The 22,414-nt window shown below is 51.6% G+C and overlaps 10 protein-coding genes across 10 annotated transcripts; 7 read left to right on the top strand and 3 right to left on the bottom strand.

Moving 5' to 3' along the window:
• Positions 1-9: 9 nt before the first annotated feature.
• Positions 10-2,013, top strand: BJY04DRAFT_213180 (transcription factor domain-containing protein; the record flags this gene model as incomplete). Its single annotated transcript, XM_073714793.1, has 2 exons — positions 10-375; positions 424-2,013. The coding sequence occupies 2 exons, from the start codon at positions 10-12 to the stop codon at positions 2,011-2,013; spliced, it is 1,956 nt and encodes a 651-aa protein (XP_073576226.1).
• A 366-nt stretch (positions 2,014-2,379) lies between these two features.
• Positions 2,380-5,932, top strand: BJY04DRAFT_213179 (uncharacterized protein; the record flags this gene model as incomplete). The annotated part of the gene is made up of 3 exons (XM_073714792.1): positions 2,380-2,631; positions 2,707-3,337; positions 3,642-5,932. 3 exons carry the CDS (start codon positions 2,380-2,382, stop codon positions 5,930-5,932), a joined length of 3,174 nt encoding a protein of 1,057 aa, XP_073576225.1.
• A 128-nt stretch (positions 5,933-6,060) lies between these two features.
• BJY04DRAFT_73191 (uncharacterized protein) lies at positions 6,061-6,523 on the top strand. Its single transcript, XM_073720958.1, has one exon. The coding sequence runs from the start codon at positions 6,198-6,200 to the stop codon at positions 6,435-6,437; it is 240 nt and encodes a 79-aa protein (XP_073576224.1). The 5' UTR covers positions 6,061-6,197; the 3' UTR covers positions 6,438-6,523.
• Positions 6,061-8,422, top strand: BJY04DRAFT_177686 (major facilitator superfamily domain-containing protein). Its single transcript, XM_073709627.1, has 4 exons — positions 6,061-7,068; positions 7,125-7,225; positions 7,289-7,560; positions 7,628-8,422. The coding sequence occupies exons 1-4, from the start codon at positions 6,609-6,611 to the stop codon at positions 8,268-8,270; spliced, it is 1,476 nt and encodes a 491-aa protein (XP_073576223.1). The 5' UTR covers positions 6,061-6,608; the 3' UTR covers positions 8,271-8,422.
• On the bottom strand, positions 8,394-10,158 carry BJY04DRAFT_228306 (Zn(II)2Cys6 transcription factor; the record flags this gene model as incomplete). Its single annotated transcript, XM_073718810.1, has 2 exons — positions 9,860-10,158; positions 8,394-9,791 (listed from the first exon to the last, which is right to left on the bottom strand). The coding sequence occupies exons 1-2, from the start codon at positions 9,920-9,922 to the stop codon at positions 8,394-8,396; spliced, it is 1,461 nt and encodes a 486-aa protein (XP_073576222.1). The 5' UTR covers positions 9,923-10,158.
• Positions 10,159-10,252: 94 nt separating this feature from the next.
• On the top strand, positions 10,253-11,096 carry BJY04DRAFT_213176 (uncharacterized protein; the record flags this gene model as incomplete). Its single annotated transcript, XM_073714791.1, has 2 exons — positions 10,253-10,536; positions 10,589-11,096. 2 exons carry the CDS (start codon positions 10,253-10,255, stop codon positions 11,094-11,096), a joined length of 792 nt encoding a protein of 263 aa, XP_073576221.1.
• A 473-nt stretch (positions 11,097-11,569) lies between these two features.
• Positions 11,570-12,279, bottom strand: BJY04DRAFT_177684 (uncharacterized protein). The gene is made up of 2 exons (XM_073709626.1): positions 11,890-12,279; positions 11,570-11,831 (listed from the first exon to the last, which is right to left on the bottom strand). Exon 1 carries the CDS (start codon positions 12,183-12,185, stop codon positions 11,928-11,930), a length of 258 nt encoding a protein of 85 aa, XP_073576220.1. The 5' UTR covers positions 12,186-12,279; the 3' UTR covers positions 11,570-11,831; positions 11,890-11,927.
• Positions 12,280-13,263: 984 nt separating this feature from the next.
• Positions 13,264-15,758, bottom strand: BJY04DRAFT_177680 (putative MFS sugar transporter). Its single transcript, XM_073709625.1, has 5 exons — positions 15,073-15,758; positions 14,681-15,021; positions 14,386-14,623; positions 13,819-14,339; positions 13,264-13,766 (listed from the first exon to the last, which is right to left on the bottom strand). Exons 1-5 carry the CDS (start codon positions 15,114-15,116, stop codon positions 13,426-13,428), a joined length of 1,485 nt encoding a protein of 494 aa, XP_073576219.1. The 5' UTR covers positions 15,117-15,758; the 3' UTR covers positions 13,264-13,425.
• A 136-nt stretch (positions 15,759-15,894) lies between these two features.
• On the top strand, positions 15,895-19,701 carry BJY04DRAFT_177679 (putative cell-associated beta-galactosidase). Its single transcript, XM_073709624.1, has 2 exons — positions 15,895-15,922; positions 15,975-19,701. Exon 2 carries the CDS (start codon positions 16,606-16,608, stop codon positions 19,459-19,461), a length of 2,856 nt encoding a protein of 951 aa, XP_073576218.1. The 5' UTR covers positions 15,895-15,922; positions 15,975-16,605; the 3' UTR covers positions 19,462-19,701.
• A 256-nt stretch (positions 19,702-19,957) lies between these two features.
• Positions 19,958-22,290, top strand: BJY04DRAFT_213173 (uncharacterized protein; the record flags this gene model as incomplete). The annotated part of the gene is made up of 5 exons (XM_073714790.1): positions 19,958-20,237; positions 20,295-21,020; positions 21,072-21,909; positions 21,974-22,223; positions 22,282-22,290. 5 exons carry the CDS (start codon positions 19,958-19,960, stop codon positions 22,288-22,290), a joined length of 2,103 nt encoding a protein of 700 aa, XP_073576217.1.
• Positions 22,291-22,414: the final 124 nt, after the last annotated feature.

The raw sequence follows: 22,414 nt of genomic DNA, 5'->3' as shown, positions 1-22,414 counted from the left end.
CAGACCACTATGCCAGAGACCTTACCACCCAATCACACTGGCATGCAAACCCGCAGTTGCCTAAAGTGTAATCAACGCAAAACGCGATGCAGCAGGTCCCAACCGTGCGCTAGCTGCGTCAAGCTCGGCATAGACTGTGTCTTTCCTCCGCCGGGTCCTGTTCCACGTCGCAGGAAACGTGCTTTAAAAGCAGAGCTAGTATCGCGGGTGAAGGTCCTAGAGCAGAAACTAGAGGAAGCTAGTGGAAATGAGCTTGCTGCACAGACGGTCTTGAAACAATCGGATGCGTATTCAGGCCCAAATACGCCTACACAAGTGAAGTATATTACAAGAAGTAGCCTAGATGACCAACACGTCAATCATGAGGCTTATGAGGTAGGCGAAAGTCTCTCCTTTTGCAGTAAATTGCTAACGCACATCAAGGGCCCGAATCATAATGTTCGGCTGAACTTGGTCGCACCTTCTAGTGAAAGTGATGAACATCCGTCGGATTATTATAGCTCTGCTGGGTTTCTTTTCGGGTACAGAGCACTGGCACGTCCTCTCGATGAGCTACACCCCTCTCCAGACTTGAGTCGGCGCTTATGGGATGTCTATGAGCAAAATGTTGCGCCCCTGGTCCCAATACTGCATAAGCCAACTGTCCATGCCATCATAAACCAAGCAGCAAATAAAGGCGCACAACTAGACAAGACATCTGAGGCACTAGTATTCGCTGTATACTTTATGGCTGTCATCAGCATGAAGCCTGGAGAGTGCAGCGCAGAGTTTGAGGAAGATCATAAGGTTCTTATCCAGCGCTACCGATTTGCTACCGAGCAGGCTCTAGCTCGAGCAAACTTCCTTCACGCCAGCTCACTGGAAGTACTACAGGCCCTAGTCCTATTCCTGATCGGTGTCTGGCGGACGGGCGATGCTTGCTTCATGTGGACGATGACGGCATTAGCCTACAGGCTCGCGCAGTGTCTGGGTCTACATCGTGACGGCACGAAGCTTGGACTGGGCTCTTTCCAGATCGAAATGCGTCGTCGCCTTTGGTGGTATATCTACCTCTTGGACGTCCAGTCGTGTGAGCATCAGCCAAGCAGTTCTCAGATCTACGAAGGGACATACGATACCGCGCTGCCGTTGAACATCAACGACAGTGATATCTCCCCTGAGATGACGGGGTCCACTGCGGAGAATACAGGCTATACCGAAATGACCTTTCTCTTGATCCGCTGTGAGATAAACACCAGACATCGCCGGATGAGTCAAGCAGGATTCAATCTCGATAGCGGGCAGCCCGCGCTAGAACATACCATCGAGGCACTGATCGAGATCAACACCGTCGTCGAGGATAAATACCTTCGCTATTGCAACCTGAATGATCCAATCCAGTGGGTCGCAGCAACAGTAACCCGACTTGCTCTGGCGCGATCCTGGCTCGTCGCGCATTTCTCTCTCCTAGAGAACAAAGCCATGGATGTGACTATCTGGAAAGAACACAGAGAGGCACTCTTTCTCACCGCAATTGAAGTAGTCGAGTTCAGCTATCTCCTTGAAAACAGCGAACAGACAGCGCACTGGGCCTGGATGTTTGAGATGTATCGGCAATGGTACGCCCTTGCGTTTGTTCTCTCTGAGCTCTGCGTGCGACCTGAGTCTGCAGTAGTAGATCGTGCATGGAGAATAGCGAAGACACTGTATCAGTCCTGGCAGGAGAAGGGGCCGTCTGGGGGGGTTTTCTGGGAGCCAGTAACGCGGCTTATGCGACGGGTTGAAGCGAAGCGGACCACCTTGAGACCAAATCTCGGGCCAACAGCTGTTTTACTTAACAGAGATTCTGCAGATTTAACTCTAGCAAACTCATACCGAATCCCATCGATCTGGGCGTATCCTCACGCGGACCCACCGGGCGGAGATGGAAGCCCCAAGGTTAACGCCGACGCCGACATGGATATGAGATCGCTGGAGATCTACAGCGAGGCTATGAAAGGGATCAACGGGGTATGTAATACGGAACCGATCTAGATAGCGAATTCAAGTCCGTTTAGAACAATTTCTAGGTTGAATGGTGAAACTCCACTTGTTGGCAGTTTGGTTATCAAGCATCGGCGGGTACGAAATGCCGAGGGCGCGAGAGGCCGACATCACTAAGCAGCGCCTGCATAACCCCCGACCCCGAGAGGTTCACTGTAGTTTGTCATTCTCAATATCAATAATGAAATCGGATTCCATGGAATTCTTGAAATTATCCTCATAGCACCATTTTTGTATAAAGGATCCACCCCGTAGGGTCAAGTACCTACACATTCATACCAATTCCTAGTCCCACAGTATACGAGACGCATCTACACTTCCACTATCACCAATAGCATCGCCACATCACATACAACCATGGCTTCAATCCTCGTCACTGGCGCAACAGGCAAACAAGGCGGCGCCCTCATCAGAAGCCTCGTGAGCAAGAACGCCCCCTTCCAGATCCTCGCCGTCACCCGCAACACGCAATCCGCATCGGCGCAGCGCCTGTCGAAACTATCAGCGAGAATCAGCCTCGTCCAAGGTGACTTGGACCGACCAGCGGAGTTGTTCCAGGCCGCGAAAGCACTATCTTCAAGCCCGATATGGGGCGTGTTTAGTGTTCAGGTAGTTACCTACCTACCGGGTCTGCTGGCTACACTATAGTTAGAGATAATTCGCTAACGCAGTATCTACTTACAGACAGTACTCGGCAACACCACATCTGAAGAGGTTCAAGGAAAAGCACTGGTTGACGAAGCGGTCAAGAATAACGTAAAACACTTCGTCTACTCCTCCGTCGACCGCGGCGGCGACAACTCAGTCAACAACCCCACGCCCGTCCCGCACTTTATCCACAAGCATAATATTGAGAAGCATCTGATCGAGAAGACCAAGGGTACTGGCATGCAGTACACGATCCTCCGCCCCGTGGCGTTCTACGAGAACCTCACCCCGGACTTTTTCGGGAAGGTGTTTACTACCTCTTTCAAGAGTGCGTTGAAAGGGGCACCGCTGCAGTTGATTGGGGTTAGTGATATCGGTGCTGTGGCAGCGGAGGTTTTTACCAATCCTGAAGAGTGGAGTGGTCGGGCGATCTCGCTGGCTGGGGATGAGTTGACGTATACGCAGTTTGCGGAGACTTTTCGGAGGAAAACCGGGGAGGAGCTAACAGGGACGTTTAGGATTGCGGCTTCGCTGTTGATGGCCATGATGAAGGACTTTGGGTATATGTTTCGGTGGTTTCATGATGAAGGGTATAAGGCGGATGTTGAGGAGGTGAGGAGGGTGCTGCCGGGGGTGAAGGATTTTGGGAGTTGGTTGGAGAGCGATAGTGCGTGGGCGAAGAAATAAGAGGAGTTGAATGGAATGTATGATATTTAGAAGTAGTTACATAGTATCTATTTATTGGATTTGGCCCAGGTATACTTCAGACACCCAATGTGGATAATTGGACAGGGCCATAAGTAGTGAGGGGTAAATAGAAGCTTTGCTCCACATCCAACACGCAACATCAGCCTCATTCTCCCTTGAACAACTACAATACAACCTACATGGAAAAGGCCAAGCGAGTTGCCATAATTGGTCTGTCTTGCCCCAAGCATACATAATGAACCTGTCATCACTAACAATCCCAGGCGCCGGCCCCTCCGGCCTGGTGATGGCCAAAACGCTCACCCACCACTTCCCACCAGGAACCTTTGAGCCGGTCATTTTCGAAAAGAAAGACAGGATTGGCGGCATTTGGGCTGTAGATTACCCACCCGAGTCATCTCTCCCGAATCCGACGTCTACTCAAAGAAAAGCCTTTGTGAGCCCGCACATGCGGACAAACCTGAGCCGCTTCTCTGTTGCCTTTTCCGACCTGTCGTGGGAGACTGCACTTGGTACGAAGAATGTTCCTGTTTTTCCACGTGCGTGGGAGGTGCGGAGGTACCTCGAGAGGTATGCCGACGTTTATGGGCTGGAAAAGTACCTGAGGTTGGGGACGAGGGTGCTGAGAACGGGTAGGCGAAAGGATGGTGACGGCCATATGGGGTGGGGGGTAGAGTGGGCAGCAGATCAAGCACCTACTTCTGATGACTTGAAGGTCAAGAAAAAAGAGTTTGATTTCCTCGTCGTGGCGTCCGGCCATTTCGGGACACCAAGCGTCCCTCATATAGATGGACTCGGGGACTTTCCGAACAGAGTCCACAGCTCGGAACTCCAGAATCCAGACGATATTCAACGGTTGCTTAAAAGGTCACCGAACGGAGGCAAGTTAGTCGTCATCGGCGGAAGTATGTCTGGAGTTGAGGCCGCAACATCGCTGGCGCTGCATCTCTCCTCTCTCAACTTCACGCCAGGCACCGAGGAACAAGCTGGTAAGACTTATGAAGTGTGGCATATTGGCCCTGGGCCGTTCTGGGTCCTACCGACAAACCTTCCACATAAATTTGGGGACGAGGAGGCTCGAAAGAGCATGATTCCTTTTGTGCCACTGGATTTGTTTCTGTATGACCTTGATCGCCGACCGCCGGGTACAAGGGGGCTAGCATTTGGTCCTATCTCAGCAGACCAAATACCCAAGAGACATCAGTTCTTCCAGGATACGCTGGGAAAGGAGTACGCGAAGGCTGGGGCGGTATATCCCAGGGAAACCGAGCCACTCGAGGATCAACGACCGCCGTGGGTGGGTATAGCAGACTACTACGCCGAGTATGTGCGCTCCGGCGAGATTAATACACTGACGGGGAAAGTTACCTCCGTGTCCGGTTCGATGGGGGGGAATGGGGCTCTTATTTTGCAGACACCATCTGGCCATGTCATTCCGCTTCCTGGTGTTGCTGCTATCGTTATGGCGACCGGTTTCAAGCCGTCAGAATCTCTTTCGTTTCTTCCTGGTGACGTCCTCTCCAAGCTGGAGTACGACGGAGAAGATGATTTTCTCCCTCTGGTCCTAGACAAGTGGAGTAGTGCGCATGGCGAGGTCCCGGATCTGGGATTTGTTGGATTCTACAGGGGAGCGTTCTGGGGTCCGGCCGAGATGCAAGCGCAGAGTCTGGCGAATACCTGGGCTGGTGTTGACACAAAACAAAAAGGCCCACCGTCGTTATCAGTGGAGGAACTTAATTTAAGAGCTGAGGAGCGACAGAAGGTTCGCGAGTATAGGGACTTCCAACCAAAGCGACTCCGTGGGCAATTCCCGCTAGGTGATTATGTTGGGTTGATGGAGACAACTGCAAGTCACCTGGATCGAACTCGAGTATCACTGAACAAGGATCTCGACGACTATGCGCAACCTCTGGGGCCGGTTGTACCTGCTTGTTATGCACCCAGTACCATCAATACTCTATCCACAGAATATTCATTGGGGAGAGAAGTTGATACAACCTTGGCTGGGCTGAGAAAAACACTATTTGCCGAGGGGAAATATGGCGATGCTGCCACAACAGCTGCCATATTCAGAGCCCTGCACGGTACATGGAGTTTCACCAGAGAAGAATGGGACTGGCGTTGTGCCGACGAGGTCACCATCAAGTCTTCCGGCCAGGCTACATTCCACCCTCGCTATCCATCCGCTGAGGGTTATGAGGCGGAGTATCTCCGAGTGGATGAGTCCGTCGATGAGAATGGCCGCACCAGCACGCAAAACCTGGTCTACAGACACCGCGACCTGTCTCGTTTCCCGGAGCACGCGGGCATTGAGGTATGGTCTGCTGAGCAGGACAACTCAGCATCCAAGCTTGTATATCAAGTACCAGTCAGCACCCCGAAGGTCAATGATAAGGGGATAACTCGTGCTGTTGCTCTTGAGGGCAGGGATGTAGACGCTGACCGGCAATTACATGTTTTTGATTTGGACCAGGTAGCGATCACGAAGTGGGTTCATCTTTTCAAACGGAGTCATGCAGAAGGGGATTGCAAGACGGAGTATAGCAGATTCTGACAACGCGGGGGATCGGAATTGAAATGCGCACCCTGTGCTTGGCGTGGAGTAGCTGGTGGAATTCCTCCGCACTGCAGAGTCCGGGGTATTCCCCAGTTTTCTAGAGAAAATAATTATCCTTGATCGTATGATCTGATGGCATGAGACCCGATATTACAAGAGATATAAGACCACGTCTGTCCTTTACATGGCGCGGAAGGAGTAGAACGCAGGGAATAGACAAGTCCACGCCTGGCCTCTCAACAACTACCACAGGGGTACTATAATGCCTTCCTCTTCCTTGCATTTAGTGTTAGTCCTCACTTGGCTTCAGCAAGTCACAGTTCGTACCGGCTTGCCATGGGCCTTCTACTGCCCATTCGCCAGTTCTGAGCGGATGTACCTAGACACCCAACAACCATCCTTTGTCCATTCCGCGCCGCAGTCGAGTCATGATACTCTCTCTCTGATCAATCGCTTGGCATGTCTATCATCCTGTCAAGTGCGGAATCCGGCTATGCTATGACAGCGGAACCGCCGATCCGCAACCCAGCGATCCAGCCCCTGCTCCATCTTGCATCCGGGGCCCGAGTTACTTTGGGATATACAGCTATATAGCAGTGACGGCAGGCAGATAAACACTTGTTGCTCACGGTCAACACACTCTGCTCTGCAACCATTGCCTTGACCATTGACAATGACTCTCACCGAGAAAGACGACCCCCCTGCACACATGGAGACAATCTCCGACCTGAAATCCGGCTCAACCACCACCCTCGCCCCCATCGATCGTGAAATCGAACGCCGCGTTGTCAGAAAATGCGATATCCATGTCGTTCCCATCCTAACAGCGCTCTTCCTCTTCGCCTTCCTCGACCGGATCAACATCGGCAATGCACGACTCCTCGGCCTCGAAGAAGAACTCAACATGAAGGGTCACCAGTACAATATCGCCTTATTCGTCTTCTTCATCCCATACATTCTCTTCGAAGTACCCAGTAACATGCTGCTGAAACATATCAAGCCGAGCTGGTGGTTGAGCGGGATCATGGCTGCTTGGGGGGTGGTGACTGTCTGCCAGGGGGTTACGGAGAGTTTTACTGGCTTGGTGGTCTGTCGAGTGCTCATCGGAGCGTTAGAGGCTGGTTTCATGCCTGGTTTGTTGATCTTCTCTCCAGTTTTTGTGGAGTGATGCTAATTGCGATCTGGGTAGGGAGCGTCTACCTGATCAACATGTACTACCAGCGCCACGAGCTCCAGTGGCGGCTGAACTTCTTTTTCAGCGCGAGTATCTTCGCTGGTGCTGTTAGCGGGGTATGTCTTTTCTTTTCTTCTCCAGTCATGCTACCTCTGAACCTCGAGTACTGATAATCACAGTTTCTCGCGTACGCAATTGCCAAAATGGACGATGTGGCCGGATACAAGGCCTGGCGCTGGATCTTCATCCTCGAGGGGATTGCCACTGTGGTAATGGCCGTGATCGCGAAATTCATCATCGTCGACTGGCCCGAGTCCGCTACATTCCTCACAGACGAAGAACGCGAGGTCCTCCTCCGCCGTTTAAAAGAAGACCAAGGCGAAGCGCAGATGAACAGGTTCGACAAACCGGCTATGAAGAGGACGTTTTCCGATCCGAAGATCTACCTAGGGTATATCCTCCCTTTCTTTCTTTCCATACCCCCCGCAACCTTCCGATCAGTATCCTGACTTGTACAGACCAATCATGTACTTCGGCATCGTCAACACCGGCTACGCCGTCTCCTTCTTCACCCCGACCATCCTCGAGCAACTCGGCTGGACCGCCCTGCGCGCCCAAGTCATGTCCATCCCCATCTACGCCGTCGCAATGGTCACAACCCTCTCGACAGCCTGGGTCTCCGACAAACTCAAGCACCGCTACGCATTCACGCTAGCCGGCTGCCTAATCGCCACAATCGGATACACGCTCCTGCTTAACCAGACCTCGATCCCCGTGTCGGCGCGGTACTTTGCTCTGTTCGCGATCACGGCCGGTGGATTCCTCACGCAGCCGATCTTGATGGGCTGGTTGAGTAATAACATGGCGGGGCACTACAAGCAGAGCATTGCGAGTGGGATGCAGATTGGGTTTGGGAATTGCGGGGGGCTCGTGGCGAGTAATGTGTTTTTTGATAGTGAGAAGCCCGGGTTTCGCACGGGGTATGGGGTTAGTTTGGGGATGACGTGGGTTTGTGGGGTTGCTTGTGCGGTGTTTTTGGTGTATCTGGTTAGGGAGAATAAGGTGCGAGAGCGAGGGGGCAGGGATTGGAGGTTGGAGTTGCCGGAGGAGGAGAGGATGAATTTGGGGGATGGCCATCCGGGGTTTCGGTTTACTTATTAGAGCTGGAGGTCTTCTTCACCTGCACCTGCACCTGCAAGGCTTCTTCCTGATCTGGGAACGAACTGCAATATAAGACTCTCATGGACTGGCCTCACGTGCTAGGAATCGTAGCTGGTTATATTATTACTGGTTTGCTACTTGATCTATCTCGACTATTTGATCAAGTAGCCGCTGCGCTAATGCAATACCAGAATTCTCGACAATGTCTCCCAGTCGTCGGATAATCCATTTCCGGGCCTTGTCTCCGGTAGCTGGGGATTTTCCTACCATATACAACCCCCAGACCAGCATATATCCACCTGCAACCCCGGCACTAACAGGAGGGTCGACCGCGAGGCCGTTTCCTGGCGACTGTGTAGATACGACTCCTAGAATCTGCGGGACTGAGGCGAGGATGCCATCACTCAGCGTCGACATAATGCATAGTGTCTCCTGCAGGGTCGCTTTTATTTGAGCCCGAACAGCGATTGAAAGATCGGGAACGACAAGGAACACTTTATTTGTGAGGTAGCAGATGATCTCGCAGACTATCATCTGCAGATTGCGCGAGTTGTTCCAGAGGCGGATCGCCCAGGGTGTTCGGTACAGGTCATAGCGATTATTGTATATCAGATCTGGGTCCAACGAATCCCCACAATTCGTCATATAAGGCTCCTGAATGGCGAGAATGCCGAGAGCGAGTTGAAAATCTTCCTGCAGCCGCACTGCTTGGTCGAAAAGGTCAAGCCAAGGAACTTTCTCCTCGTTTTTGTCAACATGCCACAGCAGCTTCACGCATCGGGTAGCCAGTACTCCCATGGTCCACGATGCGCTGGACGTATCTATGTGCCTTGATACCTCCTCCTGGAGGGCCTCGATCCCTGGTGGAAGCTGTTGCGAAGTGTGCATACACACGATTGAAAGGTCTGTACGGACTTGGTGGAACATGAGGATGGCGGCCGGGCTGCGAAACTGGCTTTTGCCGCGGACGACCATCAGTGCAGCTGCTCCCCGGACATGGCGAACCCAGGACTGAAAGTCGGAAAAGTGCTCAAACACGCCCAGTGAGATGATGGACATGAGTGTGCTGTCCTTGATTGACTCTGTAGGAGAAGCCAAGGCGGCGTTTACATTGCGGATTGCCTCAGTGTACTTCAGACGGGCGTGGCTGGCTAGCTCAGCTTGTTTCGTGGAGTTTGCCAATGCCATGAGGCCCACAGCAGCCATACTGGCCAGCAGGGTCGGATGTTCGCCATCGTTACTGTAGACAGCGGGAATGTAGTTGAGGTATCCCCGGGAGGAAGACTGGTCGCCAGTGACAAAGTGGTGGAGGAAATAGTTGGCGCCAATCTCGTTCATGTGGGGACCCATGCACAGCCGTGGGGGCGGAAACCTGTCAGCTTTCGAGACTTGCTTTTTCTGCGATCGCTGAATGGTCTCGCTGGTTTGGTTGCGGAAGACGAGGTCCCAGTTGTCACGGTATCCGGGACATTTCTCCCGTTGGCGAAGACACTGTCCGCAGTGCGGAACTTGCTTATCGCACTGTTGTTGAGTACCGTATTAGGGTGAGTGAGTGAGTGAGCAGGAGAACGAGGTAGAGGGACACTAACGCGTCGTTTGACAGCCCGACAGTTGGCGCAATTCTTAGAGGCCCTGGCTCGGGACATCGGCATGATGACCCTGGCCCTTTGTGAGCATGGTAGGAGAAGCGACTCAGCGAGGGAAGAGAAATGCTTAAGATCAGCCTTAGCAGCTTAAGCCTTTCAGCCCCAGGAGCACATTGCGTGTCTGCTCCACAGCTCTAGTCCCCTTGCGGCAGGCGAGATGCTGCACCAATGACAGTAGTGCTGATCTGTAGAGTACTTGGGCTATGTCGCTGTTCAGCTGAGTTGGAGTACCGCGCTTGATAGATTTTTCTATACATAAAAGACTCCCTACCCTCCCTCGCTGTTGAGATGGAATCGCAAGAAACATCCCCATCCAAATCATCCTCTCCCTCAAACATGGCCACAATCACCTACCGCGATGGCATTGCCATCTTGCAACTCATTGTCTTCCCGTTTGTCTTTATTACTTCGCTCTTCATCTGGAAACGCACGGGGTGGAGAGTCGGGGCTAAGATATGGCGCTATGCCGCAACGCTCTCGCTCATTCGAATCGCCGGCAGCATCTCGTCGCTGCTGACTATCAGCCATGACTCGCGCGATGTCGAGGTCGCTGTCGCCGTGTGTGAGCTTATTGGGCTTGCGCCACTGCTATTAACTTATATTGGAATCCTGAGACAAATGTAAGGTTGAAGATTACTCCTTATTTCGACCACCAACGCTAACTTATACTAGCGACATGGACCAAAAGATGCACCCTCGCTTCCTCAACCTACTAGCCCTCGCCTGTTTCATCGGTCTAATCCTCGGTATTGCAGGCGTTAGCAGCGCCGGCGATAATGAAGGCGGGTACCAGCCCGGCATCATCGTCAAAGCCTCCATGGGCATCTTCATCGCCGTCTTCGTCATCACCATGGTCCTCGCAGTCTGGCTATTCATTCAGCTTTCTTTCTCCATGAGAGTCTTCCAACGAAGACTGTTCCTCGCCGTTGTTCTTTGTTCTCCGCTGCTTTTGATCCGAATTATTTACTCCGCTATTAGCGACTACGCCCACAATTCTCGTTTTGCTGTTCTGTCCGGTGACCCTACGGTCTATCTGTGCATGAGTGTGCTTGAGGAGATTGTGGCTATGGGGGTTACGATGGCGCTTGGGGTTGCCGCGGTGCGTGCGGAGGATTTTGTTCAGGTTGTTGCAGCTGGGGAAGGGAAGCCTGAGGTTGCGTATCAACCGTGCTCGGTATAACTGGGTGTTCAGTAGGCGGCGATCTGAGGAGGTAGCAGCGTGTCTGTCGACTAAATATAGAGCCAGTATTGAATGACATGATATGATCTTGATTGAGTATTCTGCGACATCAAGAAGACAGAGCAGTACTAATCGTACTCTGTATACCTCCACGCATGCGATTGCCCTGCGATATGGCGGGAATGGAAATCTGCCTCGCGGCTCACTCCTTATCCTTTTAACAACTTCTCTTTTCCTCCTCCTTGGGCTCCAGTGAGTCGGACCGCAAAACTCTTTAACTCCTCCTCCGCTCACGGCTAGAACAGCCAGAACAGCACAATGACAATAAAGCATTATCAAAGAGCCGAGTATGTCCAGGGCCAGAAATTATACAGTCCCGGCGTAAACCATGGTACCGACACATAACTCTTACACCAGACACACGCAGAGCCAACTATAAGCGTTTAGGAGGGGCGATACAGTACGACAAGGGAGACAGAAGGGAAGGGGAGTGATATTAATAATACAACTTCCTATATCACTAGAAGCGAAACCATCCAATGGTCCAGAAGCAACTTTTTGGAACTTGGCGACGATGAACAGCGTTTCTCCAAAAGCCACAAAGGGTAACTCTTACAATCCTATTGCGTGAGCAGTCCCTGTATGCAGAGAAAGACTGAAGCATTTCTCGAGTGAAACTGCCCCTTCCAGAGCGACAAAAATACCAGTCAAGCCATACCCCCCATAGCTTCCATCTTCGAAGAATGTCAGCGCCTACGCGGTGGTACTTAAAGTATCAAACAAAGATCTTACCCTCACCCTCTAGCTCATAGTCCCTAGCTAACTAGCACCCTAACCACAAGGGGTATAGCTCTCCGAGGACGAACACGAATCTCTCGGTCCATAGCGACAGCAGCCACCACCGGAATTGCACTGGAATACATCCGACCATGAGCCGCCTGTGCCTACGGCTGTAACGGCATAGCACCAGCCGCAGTATACCCCTTCTGCTGTTCCGGGGCGACAGGCACAGCCGTTGGCAGTGCAGTCTGCGGAGACGGTTCCGAGAAAGATAGCGCTGAGAAGAATGATTCGCCAGATTCTCTGCATGATTTGTTGCAGGTGTCGTAGATCGAACGACTTGATGTTTGTAGCGTTGCAGGCTTTTAGAGATGTTTCTGACTCTGGTGGTGAGGAGAGTCAGGTAGGTTTATATCCTGCCCCTCAGTATCATGTCCATGATGTTCCGGGACTCACAAGCGATGTAGCACGGCATGATGTGCCACGTCAGATGATCTGATCATCTTGTAGGTCCAATCCAGCTCTTGAGCCAGTATTTATGCCGTCTCACTGCAGTAGTTCGCTTACGGCTATTTGTTAGGTTATCCATGAATAGCCCTTTGAACCCCTTGAGCACTAGTCGCTACACCGCAGGCTGGCAAGAACCCAGATTACATGAACAGCACGCTGTCTGAGGGTCTTGGTCTACGTGCTTCCAATCCGTGCAGGGTGACGCCTAGCCCTCTGCTCTGTCCTGCACCCATCGCTTCTTCCTTGCGAGTCTGCAGGGCTTACACCCCAGGGAGAGTACAATGCGGGTATCTGGATCTGGAGAGGGCGTGAGTGGACCACGTCAGGCACCTCACCTCGTCTTCAGAGTCGATCGTATCAAGAGCTCGTACTCCTGCATCTCTTTCCGCATGCCTCCACCCCAAAACCGGCGCTTATACTGTACGTCAGAGTCTGGCCTTTTGCTCACGACGAATCGAGTCGATGGGAAAAAGCAAGTCTGTGCAGCGAAATCCTGGAAGCCTTGCTGGAACCATGGTCCATCATGAACACCCTCAGTCCACAACTCGGATAGGGGCCATTATTACAGTTATCACACCTTTTGAACTACGTGTTGCGAGCTTGATGTGACCTCTGGAGTTGTACAGTGCGATTGTGGAAAACTCGAGGCTGGAGCTCAGTGAGGAGCACACGTACAGGCTATTTGTGCCCGCCATGGATCGTGCTCCTGAACACCTATCGAAGATTCAGTCATCTAGAAAGATTACCAGGGCTCGCATCTTAGCCCGCCCTTCTCTCACGGCTGCTATTGTTCAAAAACCGACGTCGGACACCCTGTATGAGTCTGGTTAAGTGTGAAGGCTACGATTCTACTAAGCTAAGGCAACGAAAAAATCATACTCAAGTACCATAGATCCATTCTGTTTAATGGCTTTCATGGCTTTGAGCTAATCAGTGATTACATCTCTAGGACCATGTTGCATGATATAATATGCTAGATAGTCAAACCAAGAAGACTTTCAACAGCGTCAATCAGCATCGCCTCTCACACGATTCCAATCTACTCCTTGTGGGTAACCTCGTGCTTCTCAGAAGTGACGAGTTCCTCTCCGCGGGTGACGTGGTTGGCCCCGCCAAACAGAGCGTCAATTTCCTCAAGAGGCACCTGTTTGGTCTCGGGAATGAAAAAGTAGACAAACACTGCCAAGAGGAAGTTTATACCCGCAAACATGTAAAACGCGTAGAAACCTTCGTTGTCAAGGAAGGTAGGGAAAAACTGCTGGACAATGGCGTTGGCGACGTTTTGGGTCTGGGATGCCATGCCGACAGCTTGCGCTCGAACGTTCATGGAGAAGACTTCGGACGTCCAAATCCATACTGTCGCACCCCAAGAGGGTTTGTCTGGGAAAGGTTAGTCACATGTATGGAGAACTAGACGGAATCCTGAACTCACAGAACAATATGAACAAGAACAGTAGGAAGACGATAGATATTCCGACTGGTTGAGATTTTGTTCCACCAGGCGATGGCGTCTCGGTTTCGACAGCAGCAACAATGATCATGCAAATGCCCATGCCGATACCTCCGACAATCAGTAGCAATTTACGACCGAAGCGATCGATGATCCAAACGGCGTTAAGAGTAAAGATAATGCCAAAAGTCGCATTGAGAGCGTTGATCAGAGCAATCTGGCTGTCGCTGGGAAAGACGTTCTTGTAGATCTTCGTGGAATAAGAGTTCAAACTTCCCTGACCAGTAATCTGCTGGCCCGCGTTGAGTATGAGAGCGAGTAACATGCGCTTCCGAAGCGACTTGTCCTTCCAGAGTGCAGAATAGTTGCTAGAGATTGCCTCCTTCTCATATTCGAGAGCTTCACGAATCTTCAGAAGTTCATCCTCGACTTCTTCGTCAGTCTCTCGCACCAGTTTGAGGGCAGCCCTAGCCTTCTCAATCTGGTTTCCGCGTTGGATGTACCTGATTGTGTTAGTCGGGCAGTAAAAATAAGAGACAGCACACTCACCATCGGGGACTACCAGGAATGGTTGGCAACAGTGCAAGGATGATGACCGGAACAAGAAGCTGGAAAATCACGACCATCTTCCAGTCCCACTCACCGAGGTTCTCCTTGTGGTTTGTGCAGCCATAGTTCACCCAGAAGCAAATGAATGAGCCTACTGAGTAGAACATTTGCCAGAACGTCATGATTATACCACGAATCTCTGGAGGGGCGAGTTCACCAATATAAATAGGTCCGGCGGCTGCGACGGCTTGTCAGCTCTAATCTCGATACAACTCAGTGGCTCGGGATCACATACTCAATGCAATACCTTGACCCACACCAATAATGCATCGTCCAGCAATGAAACACCCAATGTTGTGGCGGGGGGACCAGGTCTGCATGAAGGTCGATACAATAACAAGAATACACCCGATAGCCATGCCAAATTTACGACCCAAGAAATCGGCGATAGGGCCACCCAGGAAGAAACCACCGAAAATGGCACCCACGGTGTAGGCTGTGTTCACGGCGCCAATGAGGTTGGCATCGGGCTCGTCAAAGTAGGCGACCCAGTTCGCTGAGCCTTGGACCGAGTTGTAGACCGAGGCATCGTATCCGTAGAGCACCATGCATGCCGCTGCGACGAGCGACAGGTACCTTCAAACATTCTGTTAGCCATGTTCGTGAAGCTGCGCCTCCATAACCAACCAGTTGTAGGCTCTCTTGGAGCCAAGGAAGTTAATCGCCATCATTCTGCTTGTTCCCAGCCCTTGGCTGCTTGGCCAGCGAATACAGAATGAAGAAAAAATGTGGCCGAGTGCTTGACTGTTTGCCCAGACCAGCCCAGGAAGACCAAGAGATGAAGAGCGCTCGGGTGGTTCGAAGGCTTCGGTGGGCGTTCGCTGGGGTATATATAGGAGCTCGCAGAGACACGGGAACAGAAAGCCCAGCAGTAGGATCCAACATTTATATTAAAGACCTGGCCCCCATCGCACCAGCTTCCTCCCCAGACAGCGATAACAAGGCGAGGAAACTCCCATGGGGAACGACTCCTTGTGGGACTGGTGTCTGGCAAACAAGCCTCTCACAAGACAATTCCAAGAATCCACATTTCTTAGCGGCGTGCTACGCAGTCACTGGCCAACCGAGCGCTGGTTGTCCTGATAGCCTGGTCCGGGGCAGGAATAATCTGGGGTTCGCATTCGAGGAATTTCTCCGCCGACGCTATGTGGTGCAGGTGTATTTCCACGAATCACGAGCCAACATTCGGGTGAAAGGGAACATAATGGTCCACCAATCCAACTTGTAGAGGCATGATGAGTGATCTCTGACATTAGGCTGAATTGAGCTGGAATTGAAAGTGGGGATGAGGAGAACGGCGTGGACGGTGGAGGTGAGGAGGTGAGGAGGTGAGGAGAGACCGACCTTAGGTTGGGGAAATGGCCTGATGTGGTCACGAGACGAGCCTCGGCCCCCCTTCTTGCCTATCCCCGAGTCTTTTCATCCGACTTCCATCTGGAAGAAGTCTTAAAAATTATGCTGCAACTAACAAATATCGGTATAGCTTCCATCACTGACCTCACAGTTCTGACTGCTAACCCTGAACAAAGATGCTGCCACGCCAGCAGTGCCTGCCTGTGCTTGGACCTTATCAATACCCGGGTCCTTGACTGATATGCACGACACTTTGCGCTCTCTAGGGCTCTCATAAGCCAGGAAGAATATCTCTCTTTGATCTTGGTCAAATGCCTGAACAATTGTCCACCATGTGAGACGTTGACAGTTGCGACCCTTCCAGGGCCGCCCTCGGATCTCCTCCTCCACATCTATTCCCCCGAGATGCCGAATCAGCTCACCTTCTTCAAGTGAAGAGATACAGCAAAACCTAGATTGCCACACTCAATAGCCGGTTACCCCCCTCGGCCTCGTGAATTGGAGCCCTGCTTGGTGGAAGATGCGGGGATCCCTGGTGGTCACATCCAGACCATATACTAAAAAGCTACCATAGGACTCAGCAGCAAGCTCTTCACTCTGTCAGTGGCGGAATTGCTGCAGAAAGTTCCTAGCTTAATATACTACGCCAGGGATAGGTAACTGAATTGCTCTTGAAATCTTGATATTATGCCGAAATATGAGAGCTACCAGTTGCGATGCACGCCTATAAAGGCCGCCTTCTGACAGCGAAGAGGGCATCTCAGGAACCACACAAAGTTTCTCGTCACCGACAAGCACCTCGCAAATATGAAGTGGCACCTTGGCTTGCTTTCCCTTTCATTCCTGACGGTTTCTGTCCAAGCCCGTGAGAAGTACAATTTCAACCAGAACTGGAAAGTTCACGTCGGTGACCTCGAGGGTGCAGAAGCATCTGCGTTTGACGACAATGGCTGGAAAGAGGTCACTACGCCTTATGCCTGGAACGAAGATGATGCCTTTCGTTTGAGCATTGCAAACCTATCCACCGGTATTGCGTGGTACCGGAAGCAGTTCGAATTGCCAAAAGAAGCCGAAAGAAAGAAGGTCTTTCTTGAATTCGAAGGCATTCGTCATGCTGGCGAGTTCTACGTTAATGGCAAGTGGATCGGTCGCAGTCAGAACGGAGTGATGGCATTTGGATTTGACATCAGTGACTTTCTGACCGATAGAGGTTCGAATGTCCTAGCGGCACGAATCAACAACGACTGGGCTTATCGTGAGGTTGAGACGGACACTCCGTATCAGTGGAGTGATAGAAACTTCTATGCCAATTATGGTGGGATCAACAAGAACGTTTGGCTGCACATCACAGACCGTGTCTATCAGACTCTTCCTCTGTACTCGAACCTGAAAACAACTGGAGTTTACGTCTATGCAACGGACATTGACGTCTCTGCCAAATCTGCTTCGTTTACAGCAGAGACACAAGTTAGAAATGAGCTGAAGTCGTCTACAACATTCAACTTCCAAGTCGAAATTTCTGATCTCAAGGGAAAACGTATCAAATCGATTAGAGGGGGCCGCCACACCCTTCACGCAAATGAGACTAAGATCATCAGTGCTTCAGCTGCTATTGAAGGGCTCGAGTTCTGGAGCTGGGGCTACGGCTACCTGTACAATGTCGAAACTTCCCTTGTCTCAGGGAACAGAGTCATTGACAGCGTAACGACTACCACAGGATTCCGAAAAACTAACTTCAACGATGGCGCCTTTAAACTCAATGACCGCACCCTCCACCTTAAAGGTTACGCGCAGCGAAGCACGAATGAGTGGCCTGCACTCGGCTCTGCCGTTCCGCCATGGCTCTCGGAATTTTCCAATGAATTAGTGCTCTCCAGTAACGGCAACCTGATTCGATGGATGCATGTTACACCGTGGAAGCAAGACGTTGAATCGCTGGACCGTCTTGGTATTATCCAGGCTTTGCCAGCAGGGGACTCGGAGGCAGATACAACAGGGAGACGCTGGGAGATGCGCGTTGAGCTGATGCGCGATGCAATCATTTATAACCGCAACAACCCGAGTGTCATTTTCTACGAGTCTGGAAACTTCGAAATTTCAGAACAGCATATGGCGGAAATGAAGGAGCTACGGGATGTCTATGATCCTCATGGTGGACGGGCTGCGGGTTCACGCGAGATGCTAGACAGCAAGGTTGCCGAGTTTGGAGGAGAAATGCTTTACATCAACAAAGGTGCGCGCATTCCGTTCTGGCAAATGGAGTACAGTCGAGACGAGGGCCTGCGCAAGTACTGGGACGAGCATTCTCCCCCTTATCATCCAAATGGGGAGGGTCCACCCTATAATAATGCACCAGCCCCTAGCTACAATCACAATCAGGACTCCCATGCGATTGAGAATGTGGAAAGGTGGTTCGACTATTACGAGCAGAGACCCGGCACGGGTACTCGAGTCAACGCTGGTGGTGTGAACATCATCTTCTCAGACTCGAACACCCACTATCGGGGTGCTGAAAACTACCGTCGCTCTGGAGAAGTTGATGCTCTTCGATTGCCGAAGGACGGATGGCATGCCCATCGTGTCATGTGGGATAACTGGGTTGATGTCGACAAGGTTGCCGGTCATATCATTGGACACTGGAACTACAATGATACGACGGTCAAAGATATTTATGTTATTTCTACTGCTGATGCGGTTGAGCTGACTCTCAACGGCGAATCTTTGGGCTGGGGCGAGCAGAGCTATCAATTCCTCTTCACATTCTCAAACATCACCTGGTCCGCTGGGGAGCTCAAAGCCTTTGGATCGTCCGCTGGCAAGGAGAAAATCTTGCTCGACCAGAAGATGACTACCGGCAATCCTACTACCATTCGACTAACCCCCCGAACATCCCCTGGAGGCTTCGTCGCCAACGGAGCAGACATTGCAGTCGTGGACGTTGAAGTAGTCGACAAGGACAACCAACGAGTCCCAGTTGCTCTCAACGAGATCGACTTCGACCTGACCGGCGAAACCACCTGGCGCGGAGGCCTTGCACAAGGCCCTGGCAATTACATTCTCTCAAAGACGCTTCCTGTGGAAAACGGAGTGAACCGTGTCTTGCTACGCTCGACCACAAGAGCAGGCAAGATCACACTCAGCGCAAAGTCTGCTGGCCTCAAATCAGCCTCGGTCATCCTCTCGACCAAGCCCATCTCTGTAAAAAATGGCCTGACCACATTCATACCAGGAAAAGACCTGAAGCCCAACTTATCGCGAGGGCCAACGCCGGCAGGGGAGTCCTATACTGTCTCGCGGCGTGCAATCAAGGTCAGCAATATGACAGCCGGCTCGAATCAAGGCAACGCCACGGCCTCTTTAGACGACAATGAATATACAACCTGGCGCAGCGATGCAGTCAAGGAGAACGCCTGGATCGAATATTCTTGGGACAACCCCGTCAATGTCTCGCAGCTGGTGCTAAAGCTGCGAGACTTCAGAAATACACGGTACCCAATCAAGGTCAGTATAGATGACAATGTTGTCTTCGCGGGTACGACTCCAACGTCGCTTGGGTATGTCACGCTCAATTTGAATGCGACGGTGGGAACAAGTTTGAGGATTGCGATGGATGAGAATGATGATCTTGGGATCATTGAGGCGGAGATCTATACACCAGCCTAGGGGTGTTTTCAGTGCCATGATGGTCTGGCCTTGTTTTTGATAGTAGGGGCAGGTACCTTAGCTGGACTATTGGTTAGGGTACTTAGTACCTAGAGTCTAAATTCGGACGGTCAAAGGTAGATCCTCATGCATCTCTCAAGGCACTCTGATTGTAGAACCACAGTGTATTTAGAGACAAGACCCTTCAAGATGTTGCTATCACCTGTCCACTCAACAAATTCCACTGCTCAATCCACCAACTATACTCACTCGCACAGGGCGAACAAAATTGCTCGCAATATGCCTTACAATAAATCACATCACGTGCTCTCGCGACAACCCGACGCGGTCCATCGCGCCTCATCTCCAAAAAGTCCCTCATCATCTTATTCCCCTCACATACCATTAACACATTATCCTTCCCACTCACATACCTACCTATCTCCCTTCAGCATTCCGTTGCTCCGACATTATATTTCACGATCTCTATCCCTATCACCCATCAAACTCCACACTCATGCCCCGCACCTACGGCAAATCGAAAGGCAAAGCGAAGCAAGCGAGGCTTTCTTTTGTCCCGCCGGCATTCGGATCGGACGATAAAGATGAGGAGCCGAGTCGCAATGCGAATCTGCGGTATTCGCATCCGTCGAAGTCGACGGTGCGGCGGGAGAGATCGGCTGCTGAGGGAAGTTTGAAGTCTGCGCCGGAGAGATCGCCGTCTGTGAGGGTTGAGCCGGAGGTGGAGCCTGTAGAGAAGCGAAAGTCTAGGAAGAAGGATAAAAAGAGCAAGAAAGGTAAGTGGACTTTTCCCTGCAATTTTGATGTATATGGGTGCTGACTAGTGTAATCAGGGTCGTTGCAAATATCAAGCTCGAAGAAAGCCTCTCCATCAACACCTCTCTCATCCCCTCCGTCCCTCAAAGATAGCGAAAGCGAAAGTGATATCGAGGTTGTACACAGCGTGCGCAAGCACAATCGGGTCATAACCCGCAAAAAAGACGAAATCTCAGAGCCCGAAGATGCGCAAGCTGAAGAGGATAGTGACTTGGAGATCACACACAGCGCGCGAAAGCCTACGAGAAATAGGAACATGAAACGCGAAAGAGGGACTCTAGAGACCCCAGAGACTCAAGATCCAGAGGTCGAGGAAGAAAGTGAAAGTGACGTGGAGACCCTACCCAGCGCACGCAAGAGCAGCAGGCACATGAACATGAAACGCGAGAGAGAGGATACTCCAGAGACTGAAATTCCACAAGCCGAGGACGAAAGTGACGTGGAGATTATGCAGAGCGCGCGGAAGAAAACCAGGGCTCTGAAACGCAAGAGAGAGGCTTCAGAATCCGAGGATCAACAGGCAGTGGCGGAAAGTGATGCAGATGAGGTAGTTTCTCGACCCCGACGGAAACTCAGGCGCGGCGGAGCGCCACAGCCCATCGTGGTTGATGATGATTTGGATGAGGAAGGGGAAGATCGCATTACTCCTTCGAAGTCGCCGAACCTACCTCACACTCCGCGCCGCGATTCAGCCCAAGATAGGATTGATCTAGATGAGGATCTGGAGGATTTGCAAGATTCGGGTGAGTCCCTTGACAATCAAAATCTAGGGCTCTATACTGATATCTACACAGTTGTCAAAACATCACGCACGCGAGGCAACGTCCCCAATTCGGCGAGAGCAAAGCGGCAACAACACCTAGAAGCCCTACGCCGCCGAAGAGCCGGCCAGCGAGAGGAGAGTGATGAAGACAACCAGCTATCTCCCACAGTCGAGGATGAGCAGGAGAACAGCGAAGATGAGGACGAAGACGAAAATAGAGAAGAAGAGGAAGCCCCAGTGCGTCAACCACAGTTCCGCAACTGGGCAGACGAAAGCGAAGGTAGCGACGTCGAGTCGACAATCGGCGCAAATGAAGATCTCGATCGGTACGAAGACGACTTTGTCGACGAAGACGAAGATGAACAGCTTGGAGCCCCGGCCGGCCTCGAGGACATCCCGATCGAATTCTCCCGACACGCCTATAAGCAAATGAAAGACTATTTCCAGGACGCAGTCGAGTGGATGGTCCACAATCAGCTTAATCCGGCCTTCCCTCGCTCAGATCCAGTTTACAAAGTTGCCTTTGATAAACTTGAGGCTGAAGTCCGCGGACGAACAGGGTCACAGCTCGTCTCATCAGTCTGGAACACCAACTTCCGGAGATCTCTCCTTGCAAGACCACAGATCGAGGTCACAGCCTATCCTACAGACTTTAATCACCCCTGTGACGCGTGTAACCGCTCCGGACACCCTGCCTCCTTCGACGTTAAACTGCACGGCAAAGCCTACGCGCTCGATACCCTGGAGCCCCTCGCAGACGCAGACAGCGACGACGAGCAATCCTCCAACGAAGACGAGAGCGATGAGCAGGATAGAGATCGCGAAGGCTACACCCTACCGGATGAAGACACGCATTTCTACCTCGGACGGTTCGTCCCCAATCCCTAGTCCTTCGCCCTTTCAGTGTGCTTCATTCTAACAAAGATTGCATAGACACTGCATGAAAAACGCCTCCATGGCACACACCCTAACACACTGGCGTGTGCACCTAAACGAATGGGTAGTCGAACACCTCCGCATCAAGGGCCAATTCTCAGACAAGAAGATCCTCAAACGGAGCCAGTACAGCCAGCGGAAGAAGAACAAGTCTGCGGCTAAGGCGTTTAACAAGATGGTTGAGGAGGAAGAGGTGAAGAAGCTTTGGCGCGACTTCCATATCAATCTGAGGAATGCGAGGGAAGCGGTATGTATGCTTTTTTCTTTGTAACCCCAGTTGAAGTATTGTTCTGACAAATTGTTAGGCTGTTTGAGTGTGTCTCTGGGCAAAGGACACTCGAGCCGAGCTTGAGCCTGAGCTTCAAGTGCTCAGTCCGCTGCTGTAATTATCTGGACTGCTTTCTCGGTATATCAACTCATGGTCATCTCTTGGCAAGC

This window comes from Aspergillus karnatakaensis (assembly GCF_047715665.1).
Source record: "Aspergillus karnatakaensis strain CBS 102800 unplaced genomic scaffold BJY04scaffold_3, whole genome shotgun sequence".
NCBI lineage: Eukaryota > Fungi > Ascomycota > Eurotiomycetes > Eurotiales > Aspergillaceae > Aspergillus > Aspergillus karnatakaensis.
Note: the sequence above shows the minus strand (reverse complement) of the source record. Positions and strands in the feature narration are given on the sequence as shown.